A 21812-nucleotide genomic window follows, 5' to 3' on the forward strand; every position below is an offset into this window, starting at 1 on the left:
GACATGCTGTATGGTGGTAGCACAGCCAGTAAAGTCTTCAGTCATATGCACACATGCTTCGTTTCTCCCAGCTGTCTCACTTTACACAGTGGCTCCCGTGTTCCTCGGGGAATAAGCCTTGTCATCCATCTCTTCAAAGCCTTCTGATTTATGTCTGCATTTAGAGGTAGAGAGAAATGTAACCCACGTCCATCTCCTCTGCTCCACTGTGGCTTCATGTGCTCTCTGTAATTGGTAAAGTATTTTTATTCTGCTAATGGTGATGGTTTCCCAACAGGTGTTCACTTCTTCTGTCAGGGTTAAAGAATGACGACCAGGCTCAGTGTCATTGAACAGAAAATGATTTTACCTGCCTTCAGTTTCACATATTAGAAGAGCTGCTCTGTTTTGAAACATTTCAGATCACTCCTTAACAAACGCACTGCTTCTAGGGATTCATCGATGTCGACCCTGTTGACAGACATCGGCCCATCGGCAATTCATGTGGCATGAAAAGATGTCATCAGCTGATGTTCATCTGGTGTGTCATATCAACTTAATGCTAGCATCAAGTAGAGCTAACTGCTGATTCAGAGAAGAGGTTTTTTTTGTATTGGGAAAATGAGTGTTACTTGTTGCAGATCCTCTGATCTGTTTTCTTGGTCAGACATTCGAGAAAATGTTGGCATTGTACTGTAATAGACTTACACCAAATGACGTGATGAACAAAACATCAGGATCTGAGTGCGACTGTGGATCAGTGGTAGAGTCGATTATCTCTCAACTTCAAGGTTGGGGGTTTGATCCCTGGCTCCTGCAGCCACATGTCCAACATGTCCTTAAGACACTTAACCCTAAGTTGCTCCTGCTGCTTTGTCAGCGTTAGTAAATGTGTATGAATGGGATTAGTTACTTCTGATGGTCACTTTACATAGCAACCACTGCCACCAATGTAATAACGGTGTAAAAGAACTTTGAGTAGTCAGAAGACTAGTGATGCTCTATACAAGCTCATGTCCGTTCACGATATATATCAACTATCAGTATTAGTAGAGTTGTCCAAACAAACCCAGAGTGTTATAGCTCCTGTTTTAACTCACTTTATTATCCTAAAGCAGTCTAATGTCAAAAGCTCTTGAGTCAGTCAAGATGTTTGTTTTCATGTCCCTATAGCCATCGTTGGCCCTGGATTTAGCCTCTCACTTTAAATACAATGCAGGGTTACTGGATATTTGCCCCCTACGCTGTTTATGAAGGGGGCATCTGCTTCATGCGTGCTGGGATATCCACTGTCATTCTGCGAATAGAATTCAAGTTTCAAGGTACTTTATTGTCAAATATGCTCCATGTTAAACATACAGCACAGATGACAATTCACTGCACAACAGCTTTTCTCCCTGATGGCAATTCATTCATACTGAGAAAATGGTGACTGGTTAGTGAATGAACCTTGTAGGATATTGGTTTGTTTGAAAAGGAACCAAACTTCAAGAAACCACACCTATCCTGTGAGGCGGACGGCCTGATTCGAGCCTGATTTGTTGATTTTAGTGGGCACGCACGTCAGCCTATCTTCTTGTGTATACTTTCGGTGCCTTTTCTAGAACAAAGCTTTTACAGTGTTATGTTGGGCTAACTCAAACTTGATTACACATACAACTCATGAAAGGAAGAATATATTACAGAAAACAAGTATATCATGTGTGAATGTCTCTTTGAGTTCTGATTGTCTCCAAAGAGTGAGAGGTGTGAGTCCCACCAGCTCTATCGTTGTTGGGCTGTGTTTACAGCTTGTTTACATGGACGGAGCTGCCTTGTGTATTAAGCTGTTTTAGTCAAGGACTAGAGAAAAGAAGAATATTATAGCTTACGCGCTGTTTATTTAGACGTCACATAGTTGTTTAGAGATGACGGCCATTCCATGCAAATTTATATTCTATGTGAAGCTAGCTACGAGCTAACTTAAGTGTGCTAATATTAGCCACATCTAATGGATCAAAAAGTAGCAAGTTCTTCCTCTAAATATAGAAAACAATGTTTTCTACTTCAAAGCTACTCATGGCAGTGCAATGAAAACAGATTTTTTCTCAAGCCCCACCAAGAGGTTAACATTAGTGGTTTTACTTCAGGATAGAGTTCGATAAAGACTGCTCGAGATATCCACGTCAGTTTAAGGATAATTTGTAATGGTTGTCCTTTAATTTTCAAATGTATTCAATACTTTGGTCTGTCGCGGTGCTAATATTTCTGCATCAGCGTTTGTGTGCTGCATAATGTTAGTGTGCTAACACACGCTAAAATCCTTTCACATCTTTTCAAAGTATAATTTTAAAGAAAAGTACATTGAAATGCAACTTATTATTTAAAAGATTTACCAGTGTCTCTTTTCCCTCTGTTGTTTAATCCTTCATACCTAAACTAAAAGATGCTTGGTACAATCTTTTCCTTTGTGCACAGTGCTTTAAGTGATGCAGAAGTTTTAACCTCCACAGGGACATTATTTATGGTCTGACCACCTGTTAACCTACTTAAGAACGACAAAACTCTTTGCCTGCATTTCCATACATGCCTCTGCTCCACATCTCTAGATAATCTATAATCCATTTAGACTCCTGTCTTTTAGCTGTTTTCTCAATTATATGCCAGCTGACATGATTATGGTGGACCAGTCAACCAATAACGTTGTTTGGGTGATATTCAGTTTCAGTCAGGTTTGTGGGATTTCTGACTTCAGATTTCACACTTTGATGGGGGACTTTACGACTTCCCTAATGGAGTGCAGGCTCACCCCTGCGCTCCTCCCTTCATCCCGATCCAGCTTCCTCCTCTTATGCCTCCAATTTTACAGTCCAGAGATAAATCCTTTTCATAGGCACGTCAGAGAAGTGAACTTACTCTACCCTTATGAAAGGCTTTACTCACTTCCTGTAGTAGTGGCTGAAGGTTCAGGGGTGAGTGGGCTGCGCTAATGTCAACAGTGTACAACTCGTGATTCTGCAGTCCAAAGCCCCTTAGGAAAACAAGAGCGGGCAGAATATTACGCTCCCTAAACTGGGTTGTGTTGTCCATGGGAATCATGGCCTGGAGGAAAAAAACAGCAGAGACCAGAGGATTCATGTAATCCTGCAGTCCATATGGGAACTAAGATATCTTAGGTAGGAAGGAGATACACTATATTGAAACCAAGAGGCCCCTTTTTGTTATTTTTATTTTTATTTGTTTTAATTAGATTGGCCTTACTATATCTTTACATTATTGGAAAGTGAATTCAAATGCCTTAAGTTTGATTATTGTCTTCCCTTGCTTCATGTTGTTTCCATGAAGGGAATCCTGACGAGCATGTGTTGACATGTGTTCGGTAATCTTCTCCCTTCGACTTTCTTCTGCATCTGAGAAACACAATTAGCTCGCCTGCTGAAGGATTCTGGGAACTAGATATGTGAGGATGTGTGTGCACACAGGGAGGGTTGTGTTTGTTTATCCTCGGAAATGGCTTTGTGGGAATATCAGATTTGTCCCCAACTGGCACACAGACTGACATCACTTCCTGTACCCAAGCTCTGGCTCAATGCCGCAGTGTGGACGGCAACAAAGTGCATTCTTTGGAAACAGAGGCGTTTATCTCATGTGAGATAGGAGAGGGCTGTATTGATAAATGCACTTTGTGCCCAGGTTGAACTCCCATGCCTCCCACCATCTCTTTGAACGAATACTTACATCTATTAATATTCTTTTGTGATCGCAGATTCCTGGTGATGACATCAGCTTACATGAGAGTGAATTATTCTCTTTATCATCTTGGTGCTCAAGTCTATTGAGTCAAAGTAAAAACAAAGAACGCTTGCAAGCATTACAAGCTCATTACAGCATTTCATTCTGCTCTGGCTTCAGGCGCGCTCTCTTTTTAAAATGTTCTGCTCAGACTCCATCAAAGTCTTTTCAATCCGGTTTCATTACACTGCACTTGTAAATGTTTTTAAGTATGAGGTTGGTTTTATTTCTTGAACATAACCTCTTTATAGGGATCATTTTGCAAGAACTGAAAATGCTTTGTCCATTTACATGGATGATGATCATTTTCCCCTTCAAAAACAACTTTTCTTTTCTTTTCTTAGACACGCTTGTGGTTTTGTGAAAGGTGTGAAAATGGAACCAGGACTTACAGTGACTGTCCCTAAATACCTCCTTTAACCCGAAAGTCGTCAGAACTACAACATATCTGAAGGAGATTAGAACAACAGTTTACAAATGAAGCCTGCGAGAAAAGGGAAAAGTGTCAAGGCACTTAACTTCTTTCATTCTGGTTTCACTACTATAGCTGTAAAAGCCAACCCTCAATATGTATGTATGTCGTAAGAAAATCTTAAAATATTATAATGAATATATTTTTTCTAAATGGCCTTGTCATTCTAAACCGGTGTTATTTTTAGAATCACTCTGTTTATATTCAAAGCCAACCCCCTGAAAACACAGCACAATAAAGAAACAAACACTGAGCAGGGGGTGTTTAGAAGAAACAGAGGTAGATTACGCTGCATGTCACTCACACGAGTCCTCTGGGCTTGTGTGCTTTATGTCTTGTGTAGAATGAGTCATACTGCGGGGAAAGTGGTCATGAATTGTTAAGGGATGGGCTAACATTCAAACATGTAACCCTAAGGACACAGAGTTAGAACTACTTCATAGATGTCTGCTATTTTAAGCTTATTGTGACATTGTAGGAAAATGTAAAGTTATAGGGCCTTTAGTTGGAAACAAATCTTCCTTCTTTACCAAGATACTGAGTGTCTTATCAAGCTACAGCTGTTTAGAAGTGCAGCTCAAACAATGTTCCTTCCTGTGACTGTCAGCGGGCACAGTCACAGGTTGAAAGCAGTGATGACAGTTTATGATCTTTAGAAGTCTGTCATTATTTTCCTTCAAGTAAACTCCCTCTGACTTTTTGCTCCCACAGCTGAAACCACAAAGTTCCTTTTTCTCTGACACGTGGCTTCTGTGACATTACAGACACAATTATTTGTTTTAAACTCTGTCATTTTAAATGCCTAAATCTACTTAAACTTGTAGAAAAATTGTGTATGTTTAAGACACCTTTTAGTTTAAATGTGGCTGTGTAAAGATACCTCTGAGATTATTTGATACATTCATCAACGGAAAACAGGCAAATCTGATCATTCATTTGTTTGCTCAGAAACAACCCACCGAGTACTTTTATAACTCTTTTACACCTTAACATGCAGGGCATTTTGTGTGTGTGTGTGTGTGTGTGCGCGCGCGCGTGTGTGTGTATGTGAACCTAAGAGCACTCAGCTAGAGGGTCACAGGGTGGTACCCAGTACGAAGCGAAAACAGCACATTTGAATCCACGCAATGTGTGTCAAGTCTCTACAAGGTGTTAACTAAGAGCCCTATGATTTTAACTTTAGAACTTTGGAATCCAGTCCTCATGCTGGAGATAGTCGCTTTGTTCAGTTTGTACAACACGCAAACAAGCTTTTCGCCCCAGAAGCTCGCACTGACTTCAGTAAGTAGTTTGTTGTTTACAGCTTGTACCTACTATGCCACTTACCGCAAACTAGCACAAGAAACATACCAAGTCAGCCCTTAAAAAACAAGGCGCATACTGTAAGTCATGATTCAGCAACATTACTTTTGTATAGTCCATATTATTTTATTTTTAGGAATAAGCTACTGACTTTATGGTCACCGTACAAAACCATTTAAATGGAAGTGCAGTTATGTAAATCTTGACTGTGACTTGTCCTCACAGCTGGACACGGGGGTTCGGGGGGGACTGGGGTAATGACTTAATGTTGGTGTTGAGTCTATCAGGCTGGATCAGATTCTCACTGTCCTGTCCGTGTTCACTTTTGCTTCTCTAGTCTATAGTCTGCTGCTGATTTAAGAAAAAAACAAAGCTGTATAAAAAAGAAGGCTCCATTTTGACTACAGAAAGGATTTATAAGCCTAATTGACAGGATTCAAATATGAAACAGAAATCTCAAGTCTGATTATCTGGCTGCATGGTCTGTCTGTCTTGGTAGACAGTTAAAGGTTCATTTACAATACAATACAATACAATGAAGGTAAATGATCATCCATCCTCATGAAGGTATACAGCATCTCAGGTATCATTGTTCTGATTTAGCCAGGTCTAAGAGAAATGAGGCATCTAACCACATTTTCAAAACCAAATTAAGCCGAAACGTGCAACACGATTAGCCTGCAGCCTGTAATGGAAATAGACCCATTTCATGTATGCGTTTATGTTTCAGGGTAGTTCTTTGAAGCTCACAAAGCTTCATCAATTTTGTTCTGTGGTTCTTAAAATAATTTGGTGAGCTGTGAGGTACAAAGTAGTTCATATAGTGGCTCATCATATCTCTCTGAAGTCATTTTCAATTCAAGATTCCACTGTTACAGCGGGAGTGTAAGAGTAACCATCCAGGCTTTACTGTATTTGTTAGAGTGAAGAGGTATTTAGTCTGCATAGTGTCTGGTTGGCCCAGGCTGCGCTTGTTTTTCAGGTAGATTGAACAACAGTTTCTCTCATTCGTCTGCTGTGGGTGTTTGGCCTGGCCAGCTAAAAGACACGACTAGAAGCTGGACAGGACCTGCGATGTGCTCATATGACTGAGAAAGCAGAAAGATGGCTTGAGAGGAGGGAGTGATAGATGCGGGGGAGAAAGGCAGCCAGACAGGTGATAGAAGACACAAAGCTGTGGCAGGGGGAAGCATTTCAAGTGTTTTCCTCCCTCAAACGGTGTTAGCATACTGTATGTGATGTGAAAAACTCTGTTTTATCTGATAGAACAAACGTAACGAGAGATGAACACTTTTGTCTGCTAGTGTATAACATATCTTGTAATGTATCATATGAAATGTACTCGATGTCCTTTCAGCCAATAAAGTTAGTGAATGGTTACATTAATGTCATTAAAGGTCACATTTACAAAATACACTTCACCATGTTTGTCTAAAACTAATATGTGTCCCTAGACTGTCTACACACCCCCAATTATTAAAAAAAGTCCATCCCCTCCGTCTTCTACCTGCTCCACTTTTCAGAAAATGTCTGCTCCAACAGAGAGATTTTCCCTTCATGACATCACAAAGGGCAGTAACCCCTCCCACAGGTAATTATTCTGCCCTCTGAGTCTGCCTTGTCGCTGTAAACAACAGGGGCATTATCGAACACAGTTCACTTGTCGTAAAAGCTACAGACACAGAAACAGCCGATGTAAGATTTCTACATGACCTGGTGAAGGTGGAAATGTTGGCTAAGTGGTGGCGATAGATCAATGTTCTTCATTCAATACATTAAGCTTCATCCCATGGAGGTTTGTTGGACTTTTTAAAAAATTTTTTTAGATCATTTCAAAAATGAGTTGTAACGATATCTTAAGGTTTAAGAGTTATTAATGTTGCCCAGTGGTGCAGAAATAAGGAAACAGAGGTAACACAGTGATTATCATCTGGGGACAATGAATATGTTGGAGAATGTTTAAAAGCCTTGGCTGTATTTACTTAGATTTATAGGTCTGGAGTAAAGCATTGCAGACAAGGGATGACAGATATAACCCTTTCTTAAGCTCTGCAAAAACAATACCATGAACCCTGTCCTACTTCTCTATCCTTGTGGTACACTTTTCTCCCACATGCCTCCTTTTTCTGTAGTATTTCCAACCAATCTAAAAAAAAAATAAAAAATCAGATCATCCCCCGACGTGTAATCTTTTGGCAGTCTCCCAGAAAGACCTACGTTTTCTTTGTTTGTCTGGCAGTTGTTTGTTATTCTCCACATGTGAGGGGAAAAAGTGAGTTGGAGTGCCCTCAGACGTGTTTGTGGGAGGGAAGCTTGATGACACGGGGAGAGAGGGAATAGGCTTCAGTCCTTTGGGAGGAAAAGGGAGGGAGGAGCGGTGGGCGGGAGTTGAAATACTGATGCACCACAGGTTTTTGCCATTAAGACTGGTCCTCTTATTTATCACTGTAGTAAGATTTTAAATATGTGTTCCCCATTAGAGATTCAAAAAAGAATCCCTCTGGACCTGGAGCTTATTCACAAGCATCAAGAGACAGCAATAAAGTCCAGGTTGAGACATCTGTCAAGGGTTCAGGATTTGTCTCAGGAGACGAATATGGTAACAATAAAGCCTCTGTGTTTTTCTCACAACAAGTAGAAGAGGGAGGAGCTATGCCACATATGATCTCCGGCTTTATGCTGATATAATTTAGGTTTATTGGACGGCCACAAAGAGAAAACAATAGCTATGTGTTCTGAGTTAAAACAAACAAAAAAAAAATCCCCCCAAGCTGTACCCCACTGCTGCTGAGGCTCCGTGCTTTTGGAGTCAGTTGGGGAGAATTTAACATTGTTATCTAACTGTCTTTCACTCACACTTTAATGATTTCCAAATGCTCCATCTGATTGCCATTGGCAGCCATTGCGTGTTTAGCATGATGTGTTTGAAATGTGAGCAAGCCTTGGCTGGCATAAAAGCTGCAGGGTAAAACACGAGGTCTGACCTCCAGAAGAAGACAAAAAAAATAAATAAAAAAAAATAAGCCACAGACTTTCTCAAGGGATAAACCCTCTAATGGAAAAGAGATGTTTGCTACCTCTCAAACCTCAACTCTGTGCCACCCTGAGTCCATGTTAGAGTGGTGTATCCCTGTGTATGCTTAAGTTACACCCTGAATGTTCTAACGTGGGTCACAAAGATGTTAACTGTAAAAGGAGTTTACAATACGGGTCAGGAAAATCTCAGGATGTGGTGGAGCCACCTAGAAGCTTGTGGCTTGTTTTATATCAGGCAACATTTGGACGTTGAGTGCAATCTTCCAAATTCATTTCAGCTCCTTACTTTTCCCTTATTTGCACAAAAATTGAAGCAGACACTGGCAATAAAATTCTGTCTGTTCTCAGGTTTTTTAAATTTTTTTAATTGAAACATTTTGCAATGAAAACAGACAGTATTTTGTTCTGTTTCCATTGGTACCACCTGAGGGTTTGACTAACACCTCTGAAAAATCGTATGCAATGGAATGGTTGTTCAGTACTTCAGTGAAGGACCATTGATTTGACTTGGAAAACAGGAGATGTTTTCACTTAAATGAAAGCTAATGTTATGCCTGCAAGATTCATGGTCAGTAATAATGATTTTGGTTAACATGTAGGAGATACAATGTGACAGGATCCCTTTGTGGTTGAATGAATGGCTGTTTGCACTGTGTCCAGCTGCTGCAATTTAGTGAACCTTACCAAACTGTGCTAAACCAAAGCTGACCTGGGGGGAAGAAGTGGTCTACACTTCTCCAGCGGGAGTGCAGCGCTGTGTGTGTGTGTGCATGTCTGACAGTGTTTATGTGGACTTCCCGCTGTGCAGTGCTTCCTCAACACTGAAACACAATATGAATTATGGCTGTGACCCCCGTATTACTCCGTTGCTGAATCAAAGTGAATGTGCAAAGATGTGATGACGGCTGAGCTTACTTACCGAAAAAAGCAGTCTAGAAAGGGCAAGTGTGTTTACGAAGAGACTATCTATCCAGTCATGTAATTATCTCCACATCATTTGTGTGACGTGTGTATTTAACTAACCGTGGCACGTGTACATGCAGGAGGGCCTGAGATATTGTCTTGCCGCCAATGAGCCACTTGCTCTTTGCAGAGACGTTTTTCTGTAGCTGCAATAAGAAGCTCAGATTTTTCTCCACAGGATTTGATTTGTTAAATCAGAAGCTGCCATCAGTCTGATTCAACTGCTTCTTTCTCCTACAGGGCCTTTATTTCGCAGTCCATGTGAGCTGCTGCCGGTGGGCATGGGCCACCCGGTGCAGGCCATGTTGAAGAGCTTCACCGCCCTGTCAGGCTGTGCCAGCAGGGGCACCACCAGCCTTCCCCAGGAGGTCCACATCATCAACCTGAGAGGACATGCTCCAGAGGGACCAGACAACACCCCGGCAGAAGTGAGTCATCCTGAGACTGAGAGCTAAACTAGGAATTATAATGTCTACCACAATAATAAACCCTTCAATAAAACAGTAGAAATTAGACTTTAGAAATCTAAACACAAAGAGAGATGATGTGCCCTCATCGTCTTGATATTTTTATTGTTAAAAAAACATTTCAAAAGCTCCTGCACTGGATATTTTACTTCCCTTATTGGTTCTAGTTAAGCAGATACCCTGATAAAGCCTTTACTTCATTTTTTCCTTTGTTTAGAGGAAGGTTCCAGATCAAAGCACTGACAAGCTCACATCACAGATCTATGTGTGAGCTCAATCACTAAAATGCTGCAAGCCAGTTGGTTAAAGCTCTGCAAAGTCCTCTCTATTTTCTTTATTGTATTGGACCGTTTACTCTCCTTACGCTCTATCCAGGCTTTCTTTGTCTTTTTTTATGAGAAATCTGGCTAAGATGTAGAATAATGTAAAATTAAACACGTGTTCACTCGTAGATATCATCCAACTGCTTTTTTATTTAATGAAGATTTCTTTAGTTATCTCATTTAAACTCTGTCAGCACACGTCCCTTGGATACCCCTCCCTGTCTTAAGGTGTTATGCAGCATGTCTCATGGCAGGTCTTTTCAAAGTTAACCATAGTTTCTGAATGAATCATTGGCCCTCGGCTTAAAAACAAAAAAACGCTGTGTCTGGATTTTTAACCTGTCCGCGATTCCCATCCCCCTCACTCACTTCAGTGAGAGAAGCAGCTTGTATAGACTCGCCATGGCAATGATATACAGAGACACAGTGTGTGAGCGTGCTGCATCAGCTGGTAAATACAGAAATGACTGTGAGTTTTCAGCAACTGGGCGACTTCTGAAGCTTGACTACATGAAGAAAAATGCTAGATTTCTGTAATCACCAGATTGAGAAGGATTTGTCATGTAGGGTAATCATCTCATTTGACTCCATAAATTGTTTAACTTACAAGTTACGAGTTTCTTCATGTTTGAAATTTGTCTGGTTGGAGACATATCACAAGATGTACAATAGAAGAGGCAAATCAGGTCCAACATTAACAATAACGAAGTGCAAGAATAAGAGATATAACATTGTGTTGTGGGAGTTACATTAAAATAACAGAACTACTGCTTTTAATGTCATCTTTTGTACATAAGGTGCAATTTATTTGATCTAAACACTTTTACTTTGGAGTGTAACTTCAGAGTTCAATCCTCATATAAGTGTTCACATTATTCAGTGTTGCTAAGGCAGCATCGTGACGTGACATCTCGCACCTTTCAAAGAACACTGGAGTCATTTTCAGTTTGGAGATATTTTACAGATGAGATCTCGTCAACACAACTGTCTATCAGTCTGTAATCAGGTTGACAGATCGTGGAGCAGACAGTGTGTATGGAGTGTCTCCTGCTTGGTCTGCAGAGCTAGCGTGAGCTGCAGCTGGTTCTCTGCTATCTGCAGCATCGCGCTCGCTGACAGCTCGTGTAGGAGTGTGTTGTGGTTTAGCTCGGTGCTTCTTTCTTCTGAGAGAAGTTTTTCTCCCTACACATACAGTGGACTCAGCACGTTGTGTTTGTGGTTTAATTTAACGGCTGAATGATCACCTCTCTGTGTTTGATTCTTTCTCCCAGGATGGTACTTTACTGATGTTAGGCTGACCTCTCCTCTTTTTTTTTTTAGCGGTTTCACGTAAAGTAATGAGTAATGCAGGCTTTTAAATGTCAGTACCTGTAACAAGATTTTCGAATCTGGGAAGTAAGTCATTTGTTAGTTTCCACAAATAGTAGCAGTGCTACAGTTACTTATTAAGGCATTAGTCTAACACTAGTAGTTAGATGAATACTTTTAAAAAATGCTGTTTACTGACAGGGTCGAGTTGTACAACTGATTATAAATACTTATTTGGTCTAAACTCTATTTGAGTTTAATGCAGAGGTCAGAGTTCACAGTTGAAATGAATCTTTTTAAAATGTAACCAGTGTTTTAGAGTCCTTTAATGATGTAAACGTTTGCTGTGAAATGACCATTCACTGAATAACTGTGACAAATAGGTCAGTAAAACCTTTACTTTGAAGGTCTGTGAACTCCATCTCGTCACATCAGTTTATCCAGCTGTTGGTAACCCATCACCTCCATGGTCAAGTGAGGACTTGTGAGGAGGAGGCCGGAGTCCAGCTGTCTGCTCCTCTGCCTACAGCCTTGGCTGCAGAAGGTCGCTGTGGCTCTGGTTGAGATTAAGTGGCCCTGCTGGACGCTCACTCTGTGAGTGGAGATTTCTGTTTATGATAAGATAAGATCCTTTGAAGGACACTCGGACTCTCTGCCTACTCCCTCACAGTCCTTGATTGCACCTGGGTCGTGGGCATGGATTGGCCTGTTGGGAAGCTAGCAGCCTCGGAGCAGACTGTGTTGGAGGGCACAGAGTGCGTCACAGCCTGGTTTTATTGATAATTATCTTCCCATAATCTCTCATGACACTGAGCGGGGATTATCCTGTGGAAAATGGAATTAAAACTTTAAACTGGGCATCTTCAAATGATTAACATTGTTGCTCTTATTTGGGCAAGAATGCTCTGGAGGCTGTTAAAAGGAACACGTTGAACTTCATGCTTTATACTTTTTAAGGGCAATGAGAACAAACTGTCTCACTTTATAGTGACCAATTTATTTGAACATTCAACCTTTCAGTCTAAACAACCTTCATCAGGTATTTTCATCAGTCACGCTTAAGCCCGTTCCCCATGTACACAGCAAACTGAAATCAAATTCTCATCCAAATGTCTTAAAACCATAAAACCTAAACATCTCCATAACAAAGGAACATTTTATGAGGTTATTTAACAAGCAGTAACACCTTAAGGCGCAAACTGTGGTTCTAAAAAAAGTTTGTTGCTTGTTAAAATACGTACAGTGAATCCCGGCTTCATAGAAAAATTGACCACAACATTTCTCAAACTCTTGCGGACGTCTGTTCCTCCTCTGTCATTCTGTACGAGGAGTTTTTATTACTTTTCTTTTTATAGGATCTTTGCACTTTCATCTTTGCCAGTGTGTGTTTAGAAATATCCTGCTAAAATTACATACGATACAATGATCCATTTTAGACACGTATTGTGTCAACTTTCCCCCAAAAGAATTCCAAGCTGGGTTGCTAATCCAAAAGTGGTTTGTTGACCAAAGAGAGTGAAAATAGGCGAAGGAGGTTTTTTTTGCTGATTAGTAGTTAAAGGTTACGAAGGCTGAGCAGACAAAAAGGAGCTTATTGCTAACAGATTTAAGAGCTTTATAAACAACAAAAAATCCAAAATAAAAGAAGCTTGTACAACATTCAGCAGAGAGTCAAAAACTTGAGAGGAGATGCTGTTCAAACACCATAATGTCATTAACATTAATTCATTAATATAAACCTGAATGTTAAAATGAAAAATTGCAACACTTCTTGAAGTCGGGAAATCCTTTTTTTTATTTATCTATTTTTTTATGCAAAAGCTAAATCTCTAAAGCTTTTATAGTCTTCAAGTTTTTTGACGCCAATCATTCACCCTTCACACACACACACACACACACACACACACACACACACACACACACACACACACACACAACCCTTTAACCCCTCACACCTCTCACGACTCATGTGAACATCTCACACTTTGCTCCTGAAAGGGTGTCTAAGCTGACACTTGTATTTTGAGACTCAACGTACATTTTTATTTCATTCAAACTCAACATGTAACAAAACAGGATATTCTTCTATCAATCCTTAAGTTTTTAGTGATTGGATCCCTTTCATTTGTCAAATGTGGAAGATTGAAGATTGTTTCCACTCTCAGTAATGGCTGGTTTTCTCTGTTTGCTTTGGCATGCGTATATCTGTTGCTTATTTTGAGAGTCAGCAGAGAGGTGGCTGGTTAGTCGGTGATTGTGTTGATTTTGTCCTTCTCACCTCTGCTGATGGGTGAGGATGTGGTGTCTGGGCCACAGAACAGACAGCATTTGGATTGTTTGAATGATGGCTTGCAGGACAAGAGGCTGTTGCACTGCCTGCTTTGTTTCAGAAGCTGCTGAACAACATGTTGTGCCCCAGTGACTGCTAACTGAGTGTCTGCAAAGCCCAGCCTTTACCAGGTATGAGAATACATATGCTGTTGCACATGCTCTGCATGAACTGGTGCACAGAAAGGGGATCACATGGTCAATTTCAGACAGTTTTACACACACACAGGCAGACACACATCCTGCAGCTGCGATGTGTGAGGCCTGGTTCACATCTCTTTCACATCCATGTGTGAAAGTCAGGGATTGCAGTTTGTCTGTATTTTCAGTAAAGACGTGAGAGCAATGAATCGTTTCCTGCCTGCCCTGGTGAACTCATTCTGTATGGGTATTAACTAAGGGGTATGAACTGTTAGCCACAGAAAGAAATGCACAGCTGGCCTTGACTCAGAATACGCACTTTGGCCCATGGCCAATTTCCACGCCAAAGCTGAGTTATTAAGTGCAACAGAACACCTTAGCAGTGACTGTGCACCGTGCGTCGTCTGGAACACCCTCACATTTACAGGTCATGCAGTCGGCATGGAATAACACATCAGAGGGAGAAAATATGCTAATAAGCCATTCCAGTAGCCTAAAGCTCGAATTAGCCACCATAATATTTTTGATAGTATTCCATTGATGTACAAGCCATGTGTTCAACACTGCTGAGGTGATAATGTAATAGACTGAAGCGCGCTTCATGATGAGTTAGTCAAATTTCCTCTGATCCTGAAGCCTCCATAACAAGTGTTAAATATTTTTTGCCTCCGGTTTACACATACACGTTATTTTTCTTTGGTTACAAAACAATCAAGAGATTAAATTAAAGAACAGCAAGTTGAGGTCAAAGCTCTTATTGTGAACAAATAAATGAAACATGAAATTTGCAATACAAGTACAAGACAATAGGGGCTGTTAAATGATAATAAATAGTCATGTTTAATCATCCTTTCATTAATTAATCGTGATTCATTACAAAAAGAGCATGATTATGCATTTTCAAATAAAGTTTGTCATGCTTTTATGTTGTATCTATAAACTGCCTTAAGCTAATGGTACTCTACTTCCTGTTTGGATACAGATTTGTTTGTATTTCGAAAGAGAAAACAGAATTCGAGAGGATGGAACTTTACAACATTTACAACAGAACTGGTTAAGGATCGAAAAATAAATGAAAATAGCCAAAGGGAACTGTAAAGAAGTCAAATGTTTGGCTTAGTTTGAACAGTAATTACTTCCTGAGACTGAGGAGGACGTAGAAAGAACGTTTCTTTTCATATTACATATACATTTTAAAGAAACAAAGTTGTGTCATAGGCCATGATAAACTTTGAAGCAAAGACATCCTAAAAGGATCAGTTCAGACTTTTTGTCCATGCTCTCTGAAAGGCGAGATAAGTCAGCCAGTCGGTCGGCCAGTTGGTTTTATGGTAAATTCAAAAACATCTCTAAAAATTCTGGGCGGATTGCCATGAGTCTGTTCACACATTCATGGTGCTCATGCTGCTTTTATATTTCAGCAAGTAGGAGCACTTGTGTGTCTTCTGAAATAAGACCCCCCCCCAGACAACGCCCACCTAGCATTAGCTTACAATATTATTTCTGCATAGCTCTTCTGTGATTTGAAAGTGAAATATTTTGATGATATTCTGGATTCTTACTTTACGTTCTTCTAGACAGTGGGCTCTTTGTGTCATGGGGTCCCAACTCTCCTTTTCTTTCCCATAAAATGACCAGCCTTCAAACTGGCTCGTGCGCACAATACTTTTTGTTCACTTTTGAAGTGTTATTCACATTGACAATGACATTAGCTTTAGTGGTCCTGATCAAAGTAACAGAAGCCCCCTTTCTCACTTGTATATGTGGCGCTCTAAAGGAGAGACAGTGTCCTGGAATAGGAAGACTAAAGTGGCTGTTCTTGGCTGCTTTTCATAAAGTCCGTGCTTCCAGGTAGGATGTGTGTCAAATAACAGCACAATAAAGTTCACATTAGACTCAAAGTCCACTGGATTGAATAAAAAGGATCTAATCTTAGTGCAAGAAAAACAAACGAGAGTTACAGTCAGAGTGAGCTGTCTTGCAGACCCGGCTTGCTGAAATTTCATCCATGTTTAGCCCTCCTGGGATAATGAGGCAAACTATATTTTTGTCAGCTGACTATTGACCTGAAGGTGTTGGTGTTTTGCCACTTAAGCTCTACCAAAACAATGACCTCATTTTGGAGTGATCCCTTCTGTTCCCCCCGCTCTGGTTTAACGTGTAGGTATCAAGTTTGAACATTTTTCCACATGTTTCTTCTGTCAGACGCCTTTTGCACCTTTTCTTTTTTTTTTACACTCCACCACCACATGGATGTAAAGCTTGGCACTATGGTATACACCTTGTTCGTGAGTGGTGGCTAAAATCTGAAACAAAACAAGAGGCCTGTCTGGGGGTACAGTCGGGGCGATAGGGTGGAAAATAAACAAATGGGGCTGGTGGTATCTCCAATCGGCCATCTTTCTGTAATCAGCTCACCAAAAGCAAACATCAAACACAGCCACTTGCTCTGAATCAGGGTGAGGCAGAGCAGATGATTGTTTTATCAGCTGGAATTCGCAGATATCTTGTGTGAGTGACTCAAGCTGACGGAGCTCTGCAGGCACCGAGAACATAGTGTCAGATATGAGCTGAGCTGAAAAACTGCACACACTAAGACAGTAAGGGCTTTATTTGAGCATGCTCTTGGTCTTTCGTATAGACTGGTACCATGATCACGTATGCAGGGCTGTACCTGACTCAGTTGAATTGAATTTTGCTCTTTCATACAAAGCTTTCATTATTGTCCCACATTGTAATTCTTATGTCGGCCTTCATAATTTTAGATGCCCATTTATCAGTTTTGTACAAGCAATTGCTGTCATCATGACATTAAACTGTTTTAGAAGCTTCTTTCTTAGTATACAGTGGGACTCAATTATTTTTGATTATATAATTTAGCTGGATGAAGATTTAATTAGTGAGCTGAAGTTAACCACAGCTCAGTTGACAGCCCTTAAAGCTCTGTCAAAGAGCATTGGGGAGACACTTTATTTATGTGAAACTGTTTGCTTGCAATGGTAACATGTGCAGTATACTGTATAAAACATGGACACAGGCTCACTGACAACATCCATCGATTTCTAAAGAGGCATCTTGAAGACAAATGTTGGCACTGTCCGTATTGTAAATGCTGTCTCAAATTACAAATAAAGTTTTCGAATCTAAAGTCTTAAGCCTCCTGACAAACAGCTACGTGCCCACCGGTCAATCAGCTCTCCCCTAATTAAGCAAATGTATGCTAACTCCCAGCAATCAAAATGAATATATTATAAACAAATTCTCCCCTCGCACAGTTCTATCCAATAAAGAAATTAACCATCAAAACTAATATTATTTTTTTGTACGAGGCTGTAAACACGTTTATTTTAATCCTTTAAAACTTGCAATTGATCATGATTTTACCAACAATTACAAACAATAAAGCAAACACCAAGCTGAAACTGGGTATAGTAATGTTTATTTCACATCGCGTCAGAGCCGGATCTTTCCTCCTATGGCCTCAATGCCTTGTTATTTCTTTTCAGCACGTCCTGCCATTCTGCCGTATCACTTTGATTATTATCCACACATCCCGTCTCACTTTGACGTCTTTTCAGACTGTTCAGGCTTCTTGCAGTTTGGCGTTGAGTGCAGACTGATTACCATCACAGTTCAGGGGGGAAAGGCTCCAGGTAATATCCCCATCACACTCGCAAATATGTGGGTGGCACTGATAAGCGCAGTCAACAGGTCTTTGGAACCGCCTCCTCTCCCCTCCATCACTCCTTTGCCCTAGACCCCCTTCCTTCCCCCTGTACACCCTCAGTGATCCAGAAAAAACCAAGATCCAGACAGACAAGACACATGCACACACATCAGATAACTCTGTATGATTGGTCCCAGACAGTTTTTCTGCTCTTGGAGCCATGACTTTAAAGTCCTTTGCTTGCCCTCTTTGTTTTCAACTTCTGCAATCTTCAAGGGTCCAATGTTTGCTCTAATCTTGGACACCAGCCTATATTACTTCTGCCTGACTTAAGAGATTTAAGAGACCAAAATAAATGGAAAAACTCACCTTTAGTGCTCTGGCTGCCAATACAGTGAATTACATGTTGTTGCTATAAAAATATACCCTCTCTATGGGGTTTGTGCAGAATAACTCTTACAGATAGATCTCTGCAGATGTGATCAGATGGCTGCATTCTTAAATGTATTACTTTGTGAAAGGATATGTATAATGATTGCACCTTTTCAACAAGGGCCATACAATTAATCACTATAACATTGAACAATTATACATATTGCAAAAGTCTCAATCTATTGCTAGTTGCAAGATTTTTTATTTTTTAAGAGGAAATGCTTTCTCGCTCTTTTGAAGGTCTGAGTAAAATACAAATATTTCACAACATTCTGATGCAGCTCAAGCTTGTTATCAGCTTCACTCAGATGAATCCGTTAACCCTGTAAGCCCCAGGTTGTAATATTACAACTTGCAACTATCACTTTAGGCTATCCTAAAAAACATTTTTTTTTTTTTTTTTTTTTTTTTAAGTCCACACATATATATAGTTAATAGGTGCTGTTATTCAGCCTCACAGTGTTATTTAGTAGTAAATGTGTTCATAGGTCCCACCATTGGGCCACAAACTCACACAACATCCAAATATTCGATTGAGTAACATCTCTGTGTTTTAATGGCTCAGATTCAAGTAAGTAAAATTCCCTAAAACATTTTTTTTTTCATGATAATTACAATGTCTAGAACATTTACATACGTGGTCATTGTGACACACAGTCGTAGAATTAAAAATTGTGCTGCTTATGTCTTTGTTGAAATAATACAATGCTGGGTCAAGGTGGTAGTCAAAATAGCATGTGCACCTTACACATTGCATGGAGACATCACACTTCTTATATGTTCATATATGAAATAGAATACTTATAGAAATGTCATTTTATTGATTATTTGCTATAAATAAGTTCTAATTATGTGTTTTCTGTTAAGATTTAGAATTAAGAGCAGCTTTAAATTAATAAGTACATCGTTTATGATAGCAGTGTGTGATATTTTAATCTACCTCTCACTTATCGTTTTAAAAAATGCATATTACTCTTCTCTGGTTACGGAAGAAACAGTTTTTCCCTGGAATGTTTTTGGGACACTGGGGTGTTTCCTTTTAGTATGATAATTAATTAGATTTTATCGTTAGCCAGGCAGTATTATGTGACTGAAGTGATGCTCGTTGCATGTGGGGATGCATACATTCCTTTCAGTTTGATAATAAGCTAAGCCAGATAGTATTGTGTGACTTAAGTGTACAATGTAAATAAGATTCAGACGCTTGTTGCATCGGGACACCTGGACGGGTGTTGTGCATGCATTCCTTTTAGGGTGACAAGCTAAGTTAGACAGAGTGAACACTTGTTCCACCAACCTCTCTATTCCTGAAAGTAATTCTATTCTCTATTACAATAGAGAATGGATATTTATTATTTATACATATCTATGTATCTACTTATTACCGTTACCATTTCAGAATGTCACCAGCAAACAGAGGTCAAAGGGTTAGTGTGCAAGATGTGATTGCTGCCATCCAAAGAAGAGAAAGCTATTTTGAGATGGAAACGAATGACAGTGACACTGATATGAGTGAAGAAGAGGCAGGTGAAGATGCCTGTAGACAAGTTGATTAAAAAACCACCAACTCAATGGCCGACCATTCAGTGATTATGTGGACATCGAGCCCATATCAAACAAACAGACCAAGCCCTGTGACAGGTGTCGCTGGCTTTATCAATGCTGATACTGATTATCCAGTATCCAGATATCACAGGTAATGTTATTTCCCTTCACACACCACTGGAGAGCTTTTAGAAGTTTGTTTTAGAAGACATGATACAGGCTCTGGCTACTAATGAGTACAGATTTCGAAAGAATGGAACATCCAAAAACACCAACACAAAGGAAAATGAGAAACTCATTGGTATGTATATTGGTATAACACACATTGCAGTAAATGACGCCTGTGCTTTCCAGAGGACAGGAACTGTCTGTGGGACTACCATTGCACATGAACAAGTCGAAGTCAGGAAATGTAAACACTTACATCATTATGTCATTAAGATGAATGTCCTTTTGATTTATGTTTTTTAATAATTGACTATTCAGAAAAAAAATGACTTTTATGGATTATTAATCCTGCTACTGTATATACTGATATGAAAGTAAGCAATCCATGCTGCAATTGAACCCTTGGTTGTTCAATATGTTTATTCAGACACTGAGTAGAAAGCGCTTCCGCTACTACCTAGGCCCAACGTTGCAATATTACAATATTTCCCTAAAAACGTACTAAAATTTAAAAATGTAAAAACTCCTTCAAACAACATCTAAAGGGTTAAAACTATTTTGGCTAATTTTTTTCTCTATTTGGGTTTCAAAGGGTTAATTTACCCAATTAGAGGGTGAAACAAAAAGAAAACTGCAGTTATCTTTGAATAAGAGGAACGTGTTGCAGAAGCATTGAGGGGAAAATGCAGACAGCAGATTGATCTAAACACTGTGATATACAATCTTTTTTTTATTTTTACTCTATTGCACAGACCATGTATTTCCCATATTGTGACGACATCTTGATAAATATTTATTTATTTATTTATCTAAATAATAGTTTTCTGTATCATATGTAATTTAACACAACTTTCATATAAACCCATGGCAGCGACCATGCACAGTATATACACATTATCAACCGGTTAATACTCGTTTTCACCCATTCTGATTGTGATTTAAAGTCCCTCATTGTTATTTCGACATCGTTCAGTCAGTTATTCAGTCGTTGATTATTATTTCCTGGGAGGGAGAGTGTGTTCCTAGATTGGTCTGATTTTGTTCCTGATTAAAGGATGTTTTGGGTTTTCTCTGAATCAACAGGGATCACCAGGCACCTAATTCGCTCTGTCAATAAGGGAAACTGCGAGCCCTGATACTAAGCTCCGACTGCAGGGTGTCAGTGTTATGAAAGTATCGCGTAACAATGTTGATGCTCTTTGTTTATGGAGCACACTTGAGCCTTGATTTAGTTTGCCTCGAAAGGTCATGAAATTGCAACCACATGCTCAAGACAGGGCAAACAAATCAGCGTCATAATTACAGTGTCAGAGTCATCAGTAGGTTCTAAATCTAACCGTGGAGCTTTGTTATGAAATAAAGGGTTGTGTATGATTCATCATTTGGCGCTCTGTTTGTTGGCATTGAAGCTGATTTAAAACTGTAAGTTGAAACTGTTTTGGTATTTTTTTCTTTAACATTTCCATTGTTTACCCATGCTGCCACCACTAATGGTATGCTCCCTGATGGGCTTGGCTTATCCTGCTACAGCTGTCGTCCCCTGTGTGGAGTGTAGTTTCAGTAACGTGATAGCTCTCCATCTTCTGCTGCTGGCAAATGCGTCCTGTTACTGTAATGGACCCTGGGCTCACAAATCCCTGTGCCAGTCTCCAGATAATCAATCAGGTGTGGCCTCCTGATCCCTCCTGACCTCTGCTCTTTCCAGTGAAGGTAAAAACACCAGGGACGATTTAGGGCCACCATAGGCACCTTGCAGCCTTCTGTTTCTGCACTTCTTCTTTCCACACCCTGGCTGGTCGGTTGCTATGTGGACTAAACCTTGTTACCGTAACTCTGTGGGCAGGGATGCACACCAGCTGCTGTTAAATCTTCATCATCGCTCAAATTGTGCAACCCAGCTCTGCGGTTAC

The 21812-nt window shown here is 40.0% G+C and overlaps 1 protein-coding gene across 1 annotated transcript in view; it reads left to right on the plus strand.

Moving 5' to 3' along the window:
- Positions 1 to 21812, plus strand: part of tgfbr3 (transforming growth factor, beta receptor III) — a 76277-nt gene that overhangs the window by 13867 nt on the left and 40598 nt on the right. Inside the window, exon 3 of the mRNA XM_079349688.1 lies at positions 9764 to 9951. Coding sequence (XP_079205814.1) covers positions 9764 to 9951 — 188 coding nt within the window. The remainder of the gene's footprint in view (positions 1 to 9763; positions 9952 to 21812) is intronic.

This window comes from Symphodus melops (genome assembly GCF_947650265.1).
Source record: "Symphodus melops genome assembly, chromosome: 8".
NCBI lineage: Eukaryota > Metazoa > Chordata > Actinopteri > Labriformes > Labridae > Symphodus > Symphodus melops.